The sequence below is a fragment of the Neofelis nebulosa genome, chromosome 14 (genome assembly GCF_028018385.1).
Source record: "Neofelis nebulosa isolate mNeoNeb1 chromosome 14, mNeoNeb1.pri, whole genome shotgun sequence".
In the NCBI taxonomy this organism is placed as follows: Eukaryota; Metazoa; Chordata; class Mammalia; order Carnivora; family Felidae; genus Neofelis; species Neofelis nebulosa.
The window spans coordinates 19,864,861-19,881,692 of NC_080795.1; the positions used below are offsets into that span (position 1 = coordinate 19,864,861).

The following is a 16,832-nucleotide window of genomic DNA, read 5'->3' on the forward strand; positions in this document are numbered from 1 at the left end:
TACTCTAGTATAGATATGTACTTTGGGAATATGAGGTGGCAGCATCTAATGGTCAAGAGATTTGGGTTAGATGATATCAAAAGGAAGGGGACATTTTGTGGGTCCCCAATGGAATGTGTGGGACACTACTTGGGTGTCTGCAATAAATTAAATAGAAGCTTGAACCAAGATGTTTGAAAGTAATAGGACCCACCACCCTGTAGTTAAGAAAAATTGGGCTCTGCACCGATATTGATTTGTCTATTAAAAGAATAGCTTTATTGATCAGCATGTATATTGCAGGCGTAGAATTGGTTATAATTCCAGCAAATCCAATTCAATTAATAGTATCTATATATAACCTATGTATCCTATATATAGGAAGGGGAAAAACTCATAGAGACTAGATATATAAGTAATCAATAAAACAGCCCAGTAAACTCAAGAGAAAAGATACATTGAAATTATGATTATTACTACACATATTTGTGACTATATCTAATAGCCCAATTAGCAATGAAAGTTTACGACTTAATATCACCATGAAAACTTTCCCTTCTGTATCACTGAGCTTTATCTGTAGATATTACAATACCATGATCACCTTGATGTGTTTTTACACATTTTATTCGATGAATCCAAATGAACTTACACTAATTACTTTTTTAGCTACCGCTCTTGGTTTTATAAGGTTGAATGCACATGCCTTTAGAGGATGTGTGCTGTTTGGGGTGGTGAAGATTTTAGCTTTTCCTATAAACATAGAAGGTACAGGGGAGAAAAAAAATACTTTAGCAATGTGTAAATGACCTTTCCGAAATGATTGTTTTACAACCTTTAACTTGAAATATTTCTCCAAATGACTAAAAATATGTATAGTAAGAATTCTCTCTGGATATTTTCAGAACCCCTAGTTACAACTATGCACCAAATATGGATAAGCACTGGATTATGCAGTACACGGGGCCCATGCTGCCCATCCACATGGAATTTACAAACGTTCTACATCGCAAAAGGCTTCAGACTTTGATGTCCGTAGATGATTCTGTGGAAAGGGTAAGCATACCAATTTGCCTCGGTGATAGATTTTGGTCCAGCTGCCTTTGTGCGGACCCATTCTTGCCAATTCTGTTTTTGTTTCATTGTTGTTTTTGAGAGAGAGAGAGAGTATGCATAAGTGTTCAGTGATTTTATCTACCCTCCCTTATCTTGACCCCTTCTGTTAACTCTCCAGGCCACACTGCCTTTGGAGCCAGTGGCAAAGACGAGACAAAAATCAAAACACCATAAATCAAGGGCTACACTCACAAATACCCTCAAGAATTAAGCAAATAATGTAAATACCTAAAGCTGGTCTCGTATGAAACAATAGGGAATGGTGGGGATTATGGTGAACTTTAAGTGTCCCCATCTATAACAAGAAGCAACCACCCAGCTCCAGCTAATTTTTGCCATGTAGAAAGGTAGATCCCGTATCATGAGGTCTTCTGACTTTTTTTAAGGAAACCAGAAATGCAAACATTTTATGTGAAATTTCCTGAATTTTAAAAAATTAACAGAAGCCGAATAAAACTTGTCTACAGGCTGGATCTAGTTGGATCAGGCCCAGAAGCAGGCTGTTTTTAACCCTTGATAGCCATATAAGAGTGACGAAAAAAATCAACAATGGATTTTTCAACGTAAAACTGATGTGAGGTGGTAGAGGCTGTTTTGTGGAGGGTTTCTTTTGAAAAACAGGTGCGCAAAATCTTTGGGAAGAATGTGCCAGATTCAAAAAGTTACATGTCAACTCTATCATTGGACTTCTTCCCTCCAGAATTGTAAGCAACTTGAAAATGTAGGTAGTGATCGTGTTTCTTGGTCTTGTTAAAAGAACTCTTGCCTTTAAAAATTAATGGGGAAAAATTGGGGAGAAATCATGGCAACACTATCGTCATCTTGCACATCTCGTCTCTGTTGTGTTTCAGTTGTATAATATGCTTGTGGAAACGGGGGAGCTGGAGAACACTTACATCATTTACACGGCTGACCACGGTTACCATATTGGGCAGTTTGGACTGGTCAAGGGGAAGTCCATGCCATATGACTTTGATATCCGTGTGCCTTTCTTTATTCGCGGTCCGAGCGTAGAGCCAGGATCAATGTACGTATTTCTCTGCTTGCAACATTCAGCTGAGCTGTCGTGGCTCGTGTATATCTGAGCGAATTCGGTCGCCAATCTCAGTGTCTGGTTTCTTTTCATCCAAAACAGAAAAGGGTGTGTGTAGGTTGGTAATTCAGAAAATGAAAACCTTTTTCCCCCTACAACGTGTTAAATGAACTAAGAAAAAGGAAAATTAACCACCAGTGTTTATTTCTGTCACGTAGACCAGAATCCATGTCATATGGGCTGTGTACACAGACACAAAATGTGGTCTTTAGGGACACCACCTATACCTTCTTTGAATCAGAGATACACTGTCTTTAAAAAATAATAACAATAACCACTGCCTGCCTTTTTTTTTAAGTTTATTTATTTATTTTGAGAGAAACAGAGAGAATGTGAGTGCGGGGAGGGGCAGAGAGAGAGGGAGAGAGAGAATCCCAAGCAGGCTCCATGCTCTCAGCACAGAGCCTGAGTCAGGGCTTGATCTTACAAAACTGTGTGATTGGGGTGCCTGGGTGGCTAGTCAGTTAAGCGTCTGGTTCTTGGTTTCAGCTCAGGTCATGATTTCACAGTTTCGTGGGCTCGAGCCCCGAGCCAGGCTCTGTGCTGACAGCACAGAGCCTGCTTCGGATTCTCTCTGTCCCTCCCTCTCTCTGTCCCGCCCCATTCACGCTGTCTTGTCTCTCTCAAAATAAATAAGTAAACTCAAATAGGGGTTGGGGGGCGGTCCTCTGGGTGTCTCCGTCGGTTAAGCATCCAACTTTGGCTCAGGTCATGATCTTATTGTTCATGAGTTCAAGCCCTGTGTCGGGCTGTGTGCTGACAGCTCGGAGCCTGGAGCCTGCTTCAAATTCTGTCTCCCTCTCTCTCTGCCCCTCCCCTGCTCATACTCTGTCTCTGTCTCTCAAAAATAAATAAATTTTGAAAAAAAAATTTTTTTAAACCAACTGTGAGATCATGACCTGAGTCGAAATCAAAAGTCAGTCACTTAACCAACTAAGCCACCCAGGTACCCTGACTTTTAGCATTTTTTTTTCAATTTTTAATAAAGAAAAATTTTTAAAGAATATAACATTTTAAGAAACATGGTTTTCATTTAGAAGAAAAACATCTTCGAGGTGTGCAGTTCTATTTCTGCACCCCTCTACATCTCTATTTTCCCATCTTAAAATGGGTTTTACACGTCCTGCTGGTCACATCAGAATGTTCTGTGTAAAATAAGATAATGTACTTGAAACACTTATGGAAAGAATAAAAGAAAAGAATGCAAGTAGAATTTGAAATCTGGAATGGCCTTAAGGAGCATCTAGCCCGGACTCCTGATCTAACAAGGAGGAAACTTGGCAGATAGAATTAAGTGCCTCTCGCAGAGTTCCTGATTCTGCAGCGGCATTGGGGCCCAGAAACCAGATATCCTGAATCTCACCTGCGTGCCTCTTCTGCCGCCACATTGCACTACATCCTGGGAGAAGGGAGAAGATGATGACAGCGGAAGGCTTTCTTTGAAGAATGTTATTATGTCTCTTCAGCTCATTCGAAACTTTGGGAATTGTCCGAACCAAGTTAAAAGGTTTTATGCGTGAAAGACCACGCTAGAGGGAGAGAAGACCAAAAACCAGTGCATCTCGGTGTGGAGAAAGTGGCCCTAAGTGCCACTGCCACGGGTGTCAGGTACGGGGCGTAACCATCTGTCCCTTTGCAGAGTCCCACAGATCGTTCTCAACATCGACCTGGCCCCTACGATCCTGGACATCGCTGGGCTCGACACACCTCCCGATGTGGATGGCAAGTCCGTCCTCAAACTTCTGGACCCGGAAAAGCCAGGTAACAGGTGCGTCAATTTGCTTTCCATCAGCCAGCCCCAAGCTCATGGGCGCCTAGAGCCAGCCAGCAGCTGTAAGAAGTGGAGGCAAAATAAGGCTTTGCCCAGGAGAACCGCCCCGAGCTGAGAATTTCCCTGCTGTTTGTGAATAGCATATTGATAGAGATGCAGTCGTGGTCTGTGGGAAGTGAGAGGTGTTTCTTTAAATAAACTGTTAGTGCAGAATCGTTTGGAAAAACGTCCAGATGCCAACAGTAAATATTATTATTTTGCTTTCAGGTTTCGAACAAACAAGAAAGCCAGAATTTGGCGTGATACATTCCTCGTGGAAAGAGGGTAATTATTGGTTCCTGGGGTGCTTCTGGGAACCAGTCCTAGTGGGCAGCTCTCCCTGCTGGGTATTTTTTCGCCCTTATTCCGGTTTACTAAGCATGCAGATTTCGTAAGCCCAGTCACAAGATTGAATGGTTTGCTACTCATTCTCCACTGGCCAGCACCATCATGATTGTTGCATCAGACTGTAAAACATAAATTCTCACAAGATGGGACCAAAGCACTTATGGTTGCATTTCTCAGCCTTGGCTCCTAATCAGACCAGTCGATTGACTTTCTCAGCCCTCCTTCCCAAGTCCGCCTGGCCCTCACCTTTCTCTTTCCTTTCCTTAGGTGCCTTTCCTGGCTTTAAATATATGAGACTTTAATTTCCAGAGTCTCTTCTGGGATTCCCCTTTTGATTCATGATCCCATTGTCTTGTTTTTTTCCATACCTACATTGAGAGAAAAGCATTTATATAACTGTACAGCTAAACATTTATGCCCAGAGTTTTGAAATTAACGCTTTGGGGAGAGAATGTTCTTCATTAGTGCCCAGCCTATAATCTTCACAAAGGACTCGGCAAATGCCGAACTCCCATGAGCCAGATTCTAACATCTATGTCATGCCATTTGAAGAATGTGTAGTCGTGTCACAGGGGAGAAAAGTAAAAAAGCCACATGATGCTAGGAAGATAATGCAGATCGTTTCTCACATTAGAAACTTTTTCTTTTCTGTCAAAGGAAATTTCTACGTAAGAAAGAAGAATCCAGCAAGAATATCCAACAGTCAAATCACTTGCCCAAATATGAGAGGGTCAAGGAATTGTGCCAGCAGGCCAGGTACCAGACAGCCTGTGAACAGCCTGGGCAGGTGAGTGACACAGCTTGTCTTCACCACAAGTCACATCTGTCTTTATTTCTAATTTAAAGTTTGCAACGTATGAAACAATGTACATTTATGGATAAATGAGCTTTTCATTACGCTCATGCCGTGCTCACTGTGACAGCTCTCCTGTGACTGGGATTATCTAACTGGTCTAAGCTGGGCCTCCTCATCACAGCTTGGCTCCCTCCAGTGAAAAAACACGGTGCCCTCGGAGAGTACGAGATATCCACCCGACTAGCCAACACCAGTTCAACATATCAGACATGTGAAATGGTTAGCCAGGCTAGAAAGTTCAGAAACTCGGTTCCATTTGAGGAGAAGCCAACACCACTTGGGTTCCTGTTAACTGGTTATCAAGAAGTCTACTTAGTCAAGATCATGGGCAGATGCTGAGCCTCTGGACAGTGAACCAGCCAAGAGACACGATGGGGTCTTCCCATCCTGTACTGAAGTCAGATGTCATCCAACCTACAGAGGAGGACAGAATCTAGGACCAAGATTGGGGAATGAAAAGGGAAGACATATTGTGTTTTTTATCATTTCTACCTCTGCTCACAAAGTATCTGACATCAACTATTCCATTAGAATGAATCCTCTTTATTAATCGAAGTATTACTATAGAATTCAGGGCTACCCAGAACACCAACTATTATCAATAAGAACTAAAGAAATACCATGTAATGAATTAAACAGACCTGTTTCTAAGGAAAGTGAGAACATATGAACACAAGCTATTTTTTTAAATGTTTATTTATTTTGCAAGAGAGAGAGAGAGGTTGAGCTCTGGAGAAGCGCAGAGAGAGATGGAGAGAGACAATCCCAAGCAGGCTCCACGCTGTCAGTGCAAAGCCTGATGCAAGGCTCGATCTCACAAACTGTGAGATCATGACCTGAGCCGAAATCAACAGTAGGAAGCTTAACCTCCTGAGCCCACCCAGGCGCCCTTCACACAAACTATTTTAAACACTCTTGATCAACACCAGTGCTACCTAAAAGAGGTATTGTGTCATCATGAGAGAGGAACTGAATTTCTGCCTAAGTCATTGCAACTTAGAACAAAATGGAAGGAAAGTGAAAACTGATATTTATTACTCATGTGTCTTAAGTAAAGCACTGTATATGGAATTTTCTATGTATTAGCTCAGTTTAATCCTCATATTCATCCGGTGAGGGAGGCATCGTTGTCCCCATTTACAAACGGGCAGCCGGTGAGTGCAGAGCCGGGATCCAAATGAGGTGTAGGATTCAAAAGCAGCGGCCGCTTGCTGCCTTCCAAGGTAAGTTCCATGAACTAGGCAGAGAGAAGTTCAGATCTTTGGTGAGTCTTTTTTTTCTTTTCAACTTATCTGACCTCTAGATATCCATACAGCTAGCCAATACCAGTTCAAGATATCAGGCATATGAAATTGATAGTCCCGTTATTGAAATGGCCTCATAGATGTAAGGCATCATACATTTGTACATGTGATATGGCATCTAGCTTATTGAACAGACATTCACAATAAACAACTTGGTCCTCACACATTCTACATTTCCTCATGCCTTTTTGTGCTCAGGGATTCCCCTGAAATAGAAAAAGATGGGGCGGTGGGGGGAGGTTGTTGAAGGAAGGGATGAAACCAGGCCTTCAGGGTACTCCAGTAAGTCTTTATTTTCAAGTGTTTAGCGGAGAAGCTTAGACTTATTCATTATAGTTTCATCTGATGTCTTCAAATCCTTCTTAAGGAAGCTCTAAGTATTATTATGACTAAAACCTCAGAATTGTTTTGTAGCTCTGGAATGATTTTTAGGAGCCAGCCTCAGTAGACTAATTTACCTGTATTCGGGAGTTGGAAATGTTCAGTGTTAAATATATCTCATGCAAATTGGTGATTTTTGTTACTATTTTAGCCCTCTAAGCTGCAAGCATGATAGCCGACTGAGAATAAGGTACACTGCCTACCTTTCAGTACACAATTTTGCAAACCTCACCGTATGGCTTGCCCTGAAATTTTAACACGTGTCCTAAAGGGCAAATGTAGTATAACTGGATTATGGCACTTTGGCATGAGCTCTCCACTCTTGTGCTGAATGCTAACTATGTTAAAAACTTCACTTTTCTTTTTCATATTTTTCTAAACTTGTTTTGCCCCCACTAAATGCTTAAATATCTAGTTCCCTGGAATTTTCCTCTGCTGCTTGATTTCTATGTGCATCAGTCTGAATTTAGATTATATCACATGAATATATGAAAATGTTAGCAACAATTTCTTTCAGAAGTGCCTGAATTATGAGAAGGGAGAATTACACTATACCCCAGATGATGATTTCTTTCTATAGGTGATGCTCACACAATGGCTTAAGAATCTGAGAACTTCTGGAAAATCTCAAGCCTCTTCCAGACAGTTCTCGAATCTGTGGGTCAAGCCCAGTTGCTCTACTGTGTTCTAAAGAATCTTTATATTTTGGCCTTTTGCTTTTTCTATCTGGCTACTTTGAAGATTTTCTTTTTAGTTACAATATCAGTGACGATAGAAAGGGAAGAAAAGTCCGGAATAATGAGATTGTATTGATCTGGATCAAGGCATCAGTTAAGGCCAGAACTAACTTGCTAGGAATCTCTTCTCTTGACATTGATTTCACTCCTGGCCTGTGCCCTGCGTCTTTTTCTCTGACCAAGGTTAACTGCCTGCATTCAAAAGACAACACAGTCTTCTCTTTGGTTTGATTCTGTTTGGGATATAAAGGAAAAACCCATGCTCTCGGCCCCATTCTCTTCACTTTTCCTCCACAAAGAGAGCACGAATTTCCCCTGTCCCACTACACCCCCATGCCTGGTCACCTGAGGATTGTTTGTCAGAGTCATGTGAATGCATGAAGCAGGTAAATGAAAGAAAGAGAAATATGACATCAAAAAGTTTGGGTTAGAATATTGGCATCCACTACTTTTTAGATGTGTGTTTGGGGACAAGATTCTTAAGAGTCTCAGGTTGTCTATCCCTAAAGTGAGGAAAATTAATCTCAGGCTGGTAAGAATCCAGTGATATCATATATGTAAAGTCCTAGATGAACTATAAGGCAATGTGTGAATATTGGGTGCTATTACTGTTCCAGGCCATCTTACCTGCTGTTTTCATTCCTATGAAGCCAACAGAGAATTAAAATGGGCTGGAATCCCAGACATTTGGCAATACTTCTTCACTTTGTGAACAGAGCAACCAGCAGGGACTAATTAAGGCAGTGTGGACATATGTGTTTGCATTTCTTCTGTGTTCCTGAATTAATATGAGACTGAGTATGAATCCCCACCACCCTCTCAGCTAGCATTACACCCCCAAGCACATTATGTACAGATTTACGTATGATACACTGCACACACACACACACACACACACACACACACACATGCAAATCTCAACTTCTATCTGAAAAGACTTTGGCTCAACAAAGACCACACATCAGTGATGCTCAATTCTACCTGCACCCTAGAATCACCTGGGCAGCTTTTGAAAATACCGACTTATAGCCTCCCCCTAGACCAATCAGATTAACATGTCTAGAGGTGACGCCAAGGCATCAGTATTTGTTAACAAAGTTAAGAACCAGAGGTCTAGAATCCGAGAATGTGAAAGTTGGAAAGAGTCTTAGAAATCTTCCAGTTGAATGAGATCCTTTTCCTCATAAGGAAATTTAGGTCCGGAAAACTTCAGCTACAAACCCAAAGTCAGACCTGCGACTCTGTACTTCACGTTCAATCCTTTCTTCCCCAGAGCATGGTGCCTCTACAAAAATGTAACAGAGTAGATATTCTCTTGAAATTGTATGTGGCACTTGCCTGGCTGAAGTCGCGGGTTTGGGACCCACTCACAGCATCTAGGGAAGTGGTTCCCAAGCAGGACTGCACACTAGAATCACTTAGGCAGCTTTACAAAAGCTAATGTTCAAGCTTCACTCCAGACGAAGTAAAACAGACCTTCTGGGGATGAGACCCAGACATCAGTGATTTTTTTTTCAAGTGCCTGGGTGATTCCTATGAATAGCCAGGGTTGAGAATCACTCACGTCAGGTAAGCGTTACTGGTTTTTGCTTCTTCTAGGTACAGTGATTGACTCCTTAAATAGGAGTTACATAAAAGAGAAAATCCCTGGGCATTCAATTTTGAACTGCACATCATAGATTCTGTCATTTGGAAAAAAACAGGTTTCTTTTCTTTTTTTTTTTTTTTTTGATAAAGCACATTTCATATCCTTTGTGAGTTGTTAAACTCCAGCGACTTTGCAATTTTGTTTACCTCTCTACTATTGTATCAGTATGAAATCAAAGATTTGTTTAAAATTATGAAAGAACCCCAGATCAAGCAAGCTGATACTGTTTGAGAAATCAGACTGTCGCTGGTTGAATGTACTGGTTTAACTCCAGGATCTGTGTTCTCATCCCCAAAATTATCCCTCTGGCCGTAGAGCCCTCGACCCTCTGTGACCAGCTGCAGAGCAGGAATAAAAGGCATTTACCAGTAAGATCTGGTTCTTTTGCCAGCAACTGACAGCCTGTTTCCAGAAACTCACTGAGCCCTGGTTAAAATCTCAGCTCATAGACACCTCCCCCTGGAGCTCCTAATTCCGGAGGGACAGGCCAGAAGGACCAAGCCCCAGTGCCACCCTCTGGCTGAACATTTGTGTGCTCAGGGCTCGTTATGGATGGCCCAGCCTCTAAACCTGGCCACCTCCCCTCTTCAACCTGCACTGAAGGACGTGTCCGAATTGTGTGTCTAAATGGTTTGGCTTTGGTGCAGTTTTCAAAATACAAACCACAGGCTTAAATGTCAAACCATATTTAATGATGTTCCAAACAAGTCAGAAAAAGACAAACATAAGGACATTTTACTTATAACCTACCTACTGTGTCCACACCCAATTTAATGTATGCTCTTGTTCCCCACTGCTCCCTAACGCGGCCTCACTCTGGTCAGGAGCCCCTCCTCCTCGTCTCTTAAACATAACATTCTCGGCTGCCTTCCCCAATGCCATTTCCTCAATTGAGCCTCACCGGAAGCCTCACGTTCTGCCCAAACCATTCTTCTTTCGCTAGGGTCCTACTCAACTGGGATTGCATCCTGACTCCATGCTTGTTTTGTCACTTAACCTAACTCTGCCTTAGTTTCTTCATCTCGAAAATGGACATAATACTGATAAAGATTATATGGGGAGGTTACTATAAAGATTATATGAGTTAAGTGTAGTAAGCATTCGAACCAGTACCTGGCACATAATAAGCACTCAATAAATACTGGCTATCACTTGTTGGCCAAGGTCAGTTTACCAACTTTACTTTCCCCAAACTGCAAGAACAATATTTCCTCCAACATATCATTACGGACTTCAGCATACGATCATCCAGATTAGAATCTAAAGGAGGAAACTTCTTCTGCCTCTCTTTCCTTTCCACTTTCCCTCCTTCATCCCCTCTCAGCCCGTCTCAAAGAAAAGAGGAGGAAACTCCTCAGCACGAGTAGCTCTAGTTCATATTTGTGAGAAAATTGGACAGTGGCTTCAGCTAAGTGATAACTTCATCAAGGATGTTTATATGGTGTTTTTATATTCCCGGTGTTGAGACAAAAATTCTAAACACACGTCCACATGCAGGTAACTGTTTTTCATGATGTTGGTACTGGCCTAAAGGATAATCAGGTTATCTGAAAATTACTGTATGGTTGTTACATTTCAGAGAACACGATTTGACCTGCGTTATGACCAAATCCACATAATAAGGCATAAAATAATGGGGAACTAATCCGTGTGTGTGTGTGTGTTTGTGTGCGTGTGTATGTGTGTGAAGTTTTCATTGCAGTGTACCTTCGAAAAAGTTGTAGCCAAAATTTTTATTTCTTATTCATGAAAATGGGCATAAATGGGCATAAATAAGAGTATAGAACATTCTTGACCAGTCTGAGAAATATATGCCATTGGAAATGTAGAAAGTATCATGATTATCTAGTAGTTACATCAGGAAAAGGAAGTAAGCAGAGTTCTGTCTTCATCTCATATTATGCTAGGCATTTACACAAAACATTTTATACCTGAAAATTATACTATAGTAGAGATCTCAGGCTCATTTTAAATATAAGGAGACGAAAGCTCAGATGGGAAAGTAACTTGACCAAAGTCACCCAGCTGGAAGTGTGACAAGTCTGAGTTCAAACCAAGATCTGTGTGATTCAAAGCCACAGTCTCCCCACTAAATAATAATTACTGTATTATATATAATTTACAAGCAGGAAACATGAACTTGCCCAAGGATTGGCTAACCATTGTTAAAGGTCAATTATAATAGTATTGCTCTGGATTTATATGGTGCATCATTTTTTGAGAACTCCAGAAACAATTTATTCTCATGACATATCCTTGAGGCCAGGAGGAGCAAGTATTATTTTGCCAGATGTGGAATCTGGAAGAACAAAGAGATTCTGTAATTTGCTCATGGCCATAGAGTTAGCAGCGAAAGAAAATTAAAATCGAGGTCTCCCCATCCCTAACCCAATACTTATCTCCATTGAAAATGTCTACCTTCCATTCAGTTTGCCTAAGACCAAATTCTTTAGGTAATAAACTTACATGGCGGGGGCGGGGGTGGGTTGGGAACTAATAATAATAATAACAACAACACCAACTGCCTTTGTTGAGTGCCTACCATGTACTGAGTTCTTGTGCGTGAGTGAGTTCTAATGCTCATGGAGCTTACAGTGCGTAGCTGACTTGCTCAAGGACACATAAGCAATGTGATAACGCTGATGTTCAAATCCAGACTTTTCTGGCCTGAAAGTCCAGACTTTTGCCACTGTGTCACATCAATATGGGTACAAAATGCCATTCCCAAGTCCCAGGTGGAATATAGGTGATCTTCACTACTACAGAATCCTAGTCCAGTGAACGAACTATGGTAGCGCTTTAGGTTGTCATAACGATTAAGTGGATAATTTATATATAAAGTGTTCTAGACAAGTACCTGGCAGCAAGTAAGAGTTCCCTAATGATGACAATGATGGTGACAAAGACAGTGTTGAAGGGAATTGTTTGAATGGCATTTTAGCATATTTCTCATTAGATTTGATTCCACCAAACTAGCTGCCCCACACCTGAATCCTTACACCAAATAGCCAGTCTTCTCTTCATTATGTGTTATTTATATATAAGTATATATAATCAATCAAAATATACTAAGACATAATTACTAAACAAAGTGATTTGATGCTGAGCTAACTTCAGGAAGTAACTCAGGAGTATGAGACATGGTCCCTGCCTTTAATTCCAAATTCCAGTGTGGCTGGAAAGGGTAAAATGAAATCAGAATAACCTACAAAATTATTTACATGGTTTTATCTAGCCCCTCATCAGCAGAACGTCTGCAGAAATAGTTGTGCGATGAATGTATGTTAAATGATTGGCACAGATGGAGCCAGAGAGGCAAGAGAAATGTTGAAACGAGGTCTGACAAAGTGGCAAAGGAATTTACAGAAGGGGTGAGTGGTCAGGGAAGGTGGAGACCATCGGCTTTGGCAGTTAACTGATTTACTGATAAACTTCAAGAGAGTAGACAAAAGGGAGACAGTTTGATGTCTGTATGTCTGCACGGGCGGGTCTTTCACAAAGCTCGTTTCTGAGGCTGACTCTGTGTCCCGTTAGCAGATGCCTCCCTGAGTTCGTGCTTCCTTCTGATTCCGGAAGCTCTTCTGCACTGCAAAACCGTCTCCTCATTGTTTCAAGCGCTTAAGTGACTGGTGGTGTGAGTTTCAGAGCAATTCTCTGAAAGTTCTCTTCCCTCGCCTCCCTCTATAAACTCTCAATGATGACCACGGTGGTGGCGGTTATTCAAGGATTTATTGCTCAGCTGTAAAAATTATCATGATATCGAACACTAAAATGACTGTGGCAAATATGTGGTAATTACATTTCATTAAAATTGCTAGTAGGTTGGGGCGCCTGGGTGGCGCAGTCGGTTAAGCGTCCGACTTCAGCCAGGTCACGATCTCGCGGTCCGTGAGTTCGAGCCCCGCGTCAGGCTCTGGGCTGATGGCTTGGAGCCTGGAGCCTGTTTCCGATTCTGTGTCTCCCTCTCTCTCTGCCCCTCCCCCGTTCATGCTCTGTCTCTCTCTGTCCCAAAAATAAATAAAAAACGTTGAAAAAAAAAATTAAAAAAAAAATTGCTAGTAGGCTTGCCACTAAGAAGAGTTTGAAAGCCTCTAGCTAATTACTCCATCTGATAGGGTCTATGGCTTGTTCAAAGGGTTCATGGTATAGAAAAGCATTGGCATTTTTCACTGTGGCCCTTGTTTTATACAAGAATGTGTGTAGGTGGATGTATACCTTTAGTATATGTGGGTACGTGTCTGCATGTGTGTACAGAAGCATACATACAAACATATACACATATATGCATACATACATATATGCATATATGCATACATACATACATATACGCATATATGCATACATATATGTGTGCATATTTGATTTGTGTGATATGTCACCAGTGCCCAGGATGGTACCAGACCTCAGGTTTGGTTAAATTCATCTCTCAGGAAAGAAACACCCCTTCCCTTCACCTCTCTGATCCATGGGACATTAGCAAGGAATTTGGCTAATGGGAAAATGCCGGTTAGATTCCAAATAGACCAAATCACTAAAAATTCTGCCTACACTTTCTGTTCTGTACACTCAGCTCTTCAGGGCCAAGAAAAAGGCAGAATTTTTTTTTTTTTTAGTGCGTTATGGTTACAAAACTAAGGAAGGTTTTCACTGCAGTTACGTGTTTTAAAAATTAGTATGTGTACCAAAATTGGTATAAATTCGAACCACAAAAGACACAAGACCAGACAAGAATAAAGACAACCATGTTTTCCTGTCTGGGAGAAAACAGAGTATTTCTTAAGCTTCTACTAGGCTGTAGAACACTGGCCTCTTCTTTTGCTACCCTTGGAATTAAGCAGTAAACTCTTAGTTTTTGAATGCTTGAGTTAGAGGTTACCCAGATAGATGGATAAGTCTTAAACCACTTGCATTTAGGACAAATACAGATCTAGACTGACACTCTAGTATCACTGATCACCAAACTTTCTGGAGCTATAAAAGGTTATCATTGATTTTGCTGACACTTCTCACCAGCAAAAATTCCACAGGGCATATCGTTATTCCTTAAGGGAATTGTATATCTGTTTCTGAGAACTTTTTTCAAGAACTTCACGACACCTCCTCAAGCTCACTGGATGTGTCTGGAAGTGCCACACACCCAGGCTTGAAAATCACTGGTCTCCACCTTGAATGGCAGAACAGGCACACACAGCTTTCCACTAAGCATTTGCAAAGACTAAATTCTATCACTTGTCAACTACCTATGGAGAGAAAGTAAGGAAAACTGGTTACTCTTACAGAGAACGCATAGTCCTGCCAGTGTAGACAAGCTGGAAGTGTACCTCTGTTCAACTAGAGTCGTTTTCTGACCTGATTGCATCAGTGCATTTCTAGACACAGCTTCCTTTGCATATCCACGCCCCCAAATGCATATATCCTTCCCAAGGCTCCTCCATCCGAGCTACTTAGACCTCTTTTGCCCCTGCCAGGGATTCCAGCTGCAAAGAGGTCCAAGAACCAGTTGCAAATTGAAAGCGGTTGTTCTTAACCCCAACTGCACATTAGAATCACCAGGGGAGCTTTTGAAACTCCCAAAGCCCAGCCATGTGTGAGAACCACTGACCTGACATAAGTCCTGTGTGCCTGATCAAGTTGACTTCACTTTTTTTCTTCAGTTAAATTATCTCTAACTTAGTCCTTGACTGTGCTTGTTTGTGTCACCTTTTCATGGCTTTGTAAATAGAGTTGCCCTGTCCCTTGAGCCTGCTTCTCTGGATGGAGATGATGGACATTCAGGATATGCTGGTCAAGCCACAAAAGAAGACTGTAACCTGACGTGGCTTAAAATCACCGAATTCTGTAGCACCAAGAGTGTATGGAGGCTAAAGCAAAATCACAGAACAAGCCCTATGGCCCCGGGATTTGGGGACTATCGGGTAGAAGTGCAAAGGCAGCACCGATAATTCAACGCTTATTGAGGGCACATGGCTCCATTAAGAAAAAACAAAGCATGACTCTGTACCTTGGTCCATTGTGAATGGTCACGCTCCATTTGGTTTTGGGGGTAGGGTTTTTGTTTGTTTTGTTTTCTGTTTGTAATGTAATTTCTTGTTAAATTGGCTAACATACAGGGTGTAAAGTGTGCTCTTGGTTTTTGGAGTAGATTCCTGTGGTTCATCACTTACATACAACACCCAGTGCTCATCCCAACAAGTGCCCTCCTCAATGTCCATCACCTGCTTTCCCCTCTCCCCCACCCCCCCCGACCCCCTCAGTTTCTTCTCTGTATTTAAGAGTCTCCTATGGTTTGCCTCCCTCCCTCTCTCTTTGTAACTATTTTTTCACCTTCTCCTCCCCCATGGTCTTCTGTTAAGTTTCTCAAGATCCACATATGACTGAAAACATACGATATCTGTCCTTCTCTGACTGACTTATTCCACTTAATAATACCCTCCAGTTCCATCCATGTTGCTGCAAATGACAGGATCTCATTCTTTCTCATTGCCAAGTAGTACTCCATTGTATATATAAACCACATCTTCTTTATCCATTCATCAGTTGAGGGACACTTAGGCTCTTTCCATCATTTGGCTATTGTTGAGAGTGCTGCTATAAACATTGGGGTACAAGTGCCCCTATGCATCAGTACTCCTGTATCCCTTGGGTCAATTCCTAGCAGTGCTATTGCTGGGTCATAGGGTAGATCTATTCTTAATTTTTTGAGGAACCTCCACACTGTTTTCCAGAGCGGCTGCCCCGGTTTGCATCCCCACCAACAGTGCAAGAGGGTTCCCGTTTCTCCACATCCTCGCCAACACCTGTTGTTTCCTAATTTGTTCATTTTAGCGACTCTGACCGGTGTGAGGTGGTATCTCAGTGGGTCACACTCCATTTTGTACACGAGTGTCCTTTGTCTGCTGGCCAAGCCATCTGGGACCCTTGACTAAATTTTACCTTGCATCAGATCACCTTGAAATTAAAATGCAATCCAAAGTATGGTTACAGGTACACAAGGAGGGTATGGTGAGATCATTTTATGTGGCTCAGGAAAGAGCATCTTTTATTTAATAATTTTTAATTTATTTTAATATATATTTGAAATATGTAACTGGCACACCAAATACATAATTTTACAGGGGCTGTTGCTTTGGCCACTGCTTAGAAATGTGTCCATTTAGAGAAAAGTGTCAATAATTGTACACAGGGGATACTCATAGATGGAAGGGGAAAAAAAAGACAAAAGTTTGATAACACTGCATGACGGCGTGTTGTCACAACTGTGGTCAACTTCAGACCAAGGTCAGCATACTTCCCAAATTACCATTTTAGAGAGGAGGCCAGGGGAAAAGAAAAAGTCAAAGGAAGGTTATTAGGCCTTTAGGTAACATGCGGAGGATCCCATGAAATGCCCCGAGGAGAAGTGCTATTACTTCAGGCAAACTGAAGTTCAAGAAGCCTGGGCAGCAGGTGGGAGGGACACGGAGACCCAGTGCCGCGTCCCATCGATCTAGAAGTAAGCCCGCGGTGTCTGCGGCAGGCTTGATAGAAGGGTCAAAGGAGAAAACCCAGTGCCAACCCCCC

At 41.8% G+C, this 16,832-nt stretch overlaps 1 protein-coding gene across 7 annotated transcripts in view; it reads left to right on the forward strand.

Moving 5' to 3' along the window:
- SULF1 (sulfatase 1) overlaps positions 1 to 16,832 on the forward strand; it is a 178,207-nt gene that overhangs the window by 130,577 nt on the left and 30,798 nt on the right. For all 7 annotated transcript variants that reach the window (XM_058699775.1, XM_058699774.1, XM_058699773.1 and 4 more), the window contains 5 exons: positions 885 to 1,035; positions 1,947 to 2,122; positions 3,828 to 3,956; positions 4,227 to 4,283; positions 5,004 to 5,133. In XM_058699775.1, coding sequence (XP_058555758.1) covers positions 885 to 1,035; positions 1,947 to 2,122; positions 3,828 to 3,956; positions 4,227 to 4,283; positions 5,004 to 5,133 — 643 coding nt within the window. The remainder of the gene's footprint in view (positions 1 to 884; positions 1,036 to 1,946; positions 2,123 to 3,827; positions 3,957 to 4,226; positions 4,284 to 5,003; positions 5,134 to 16,832) is intronic.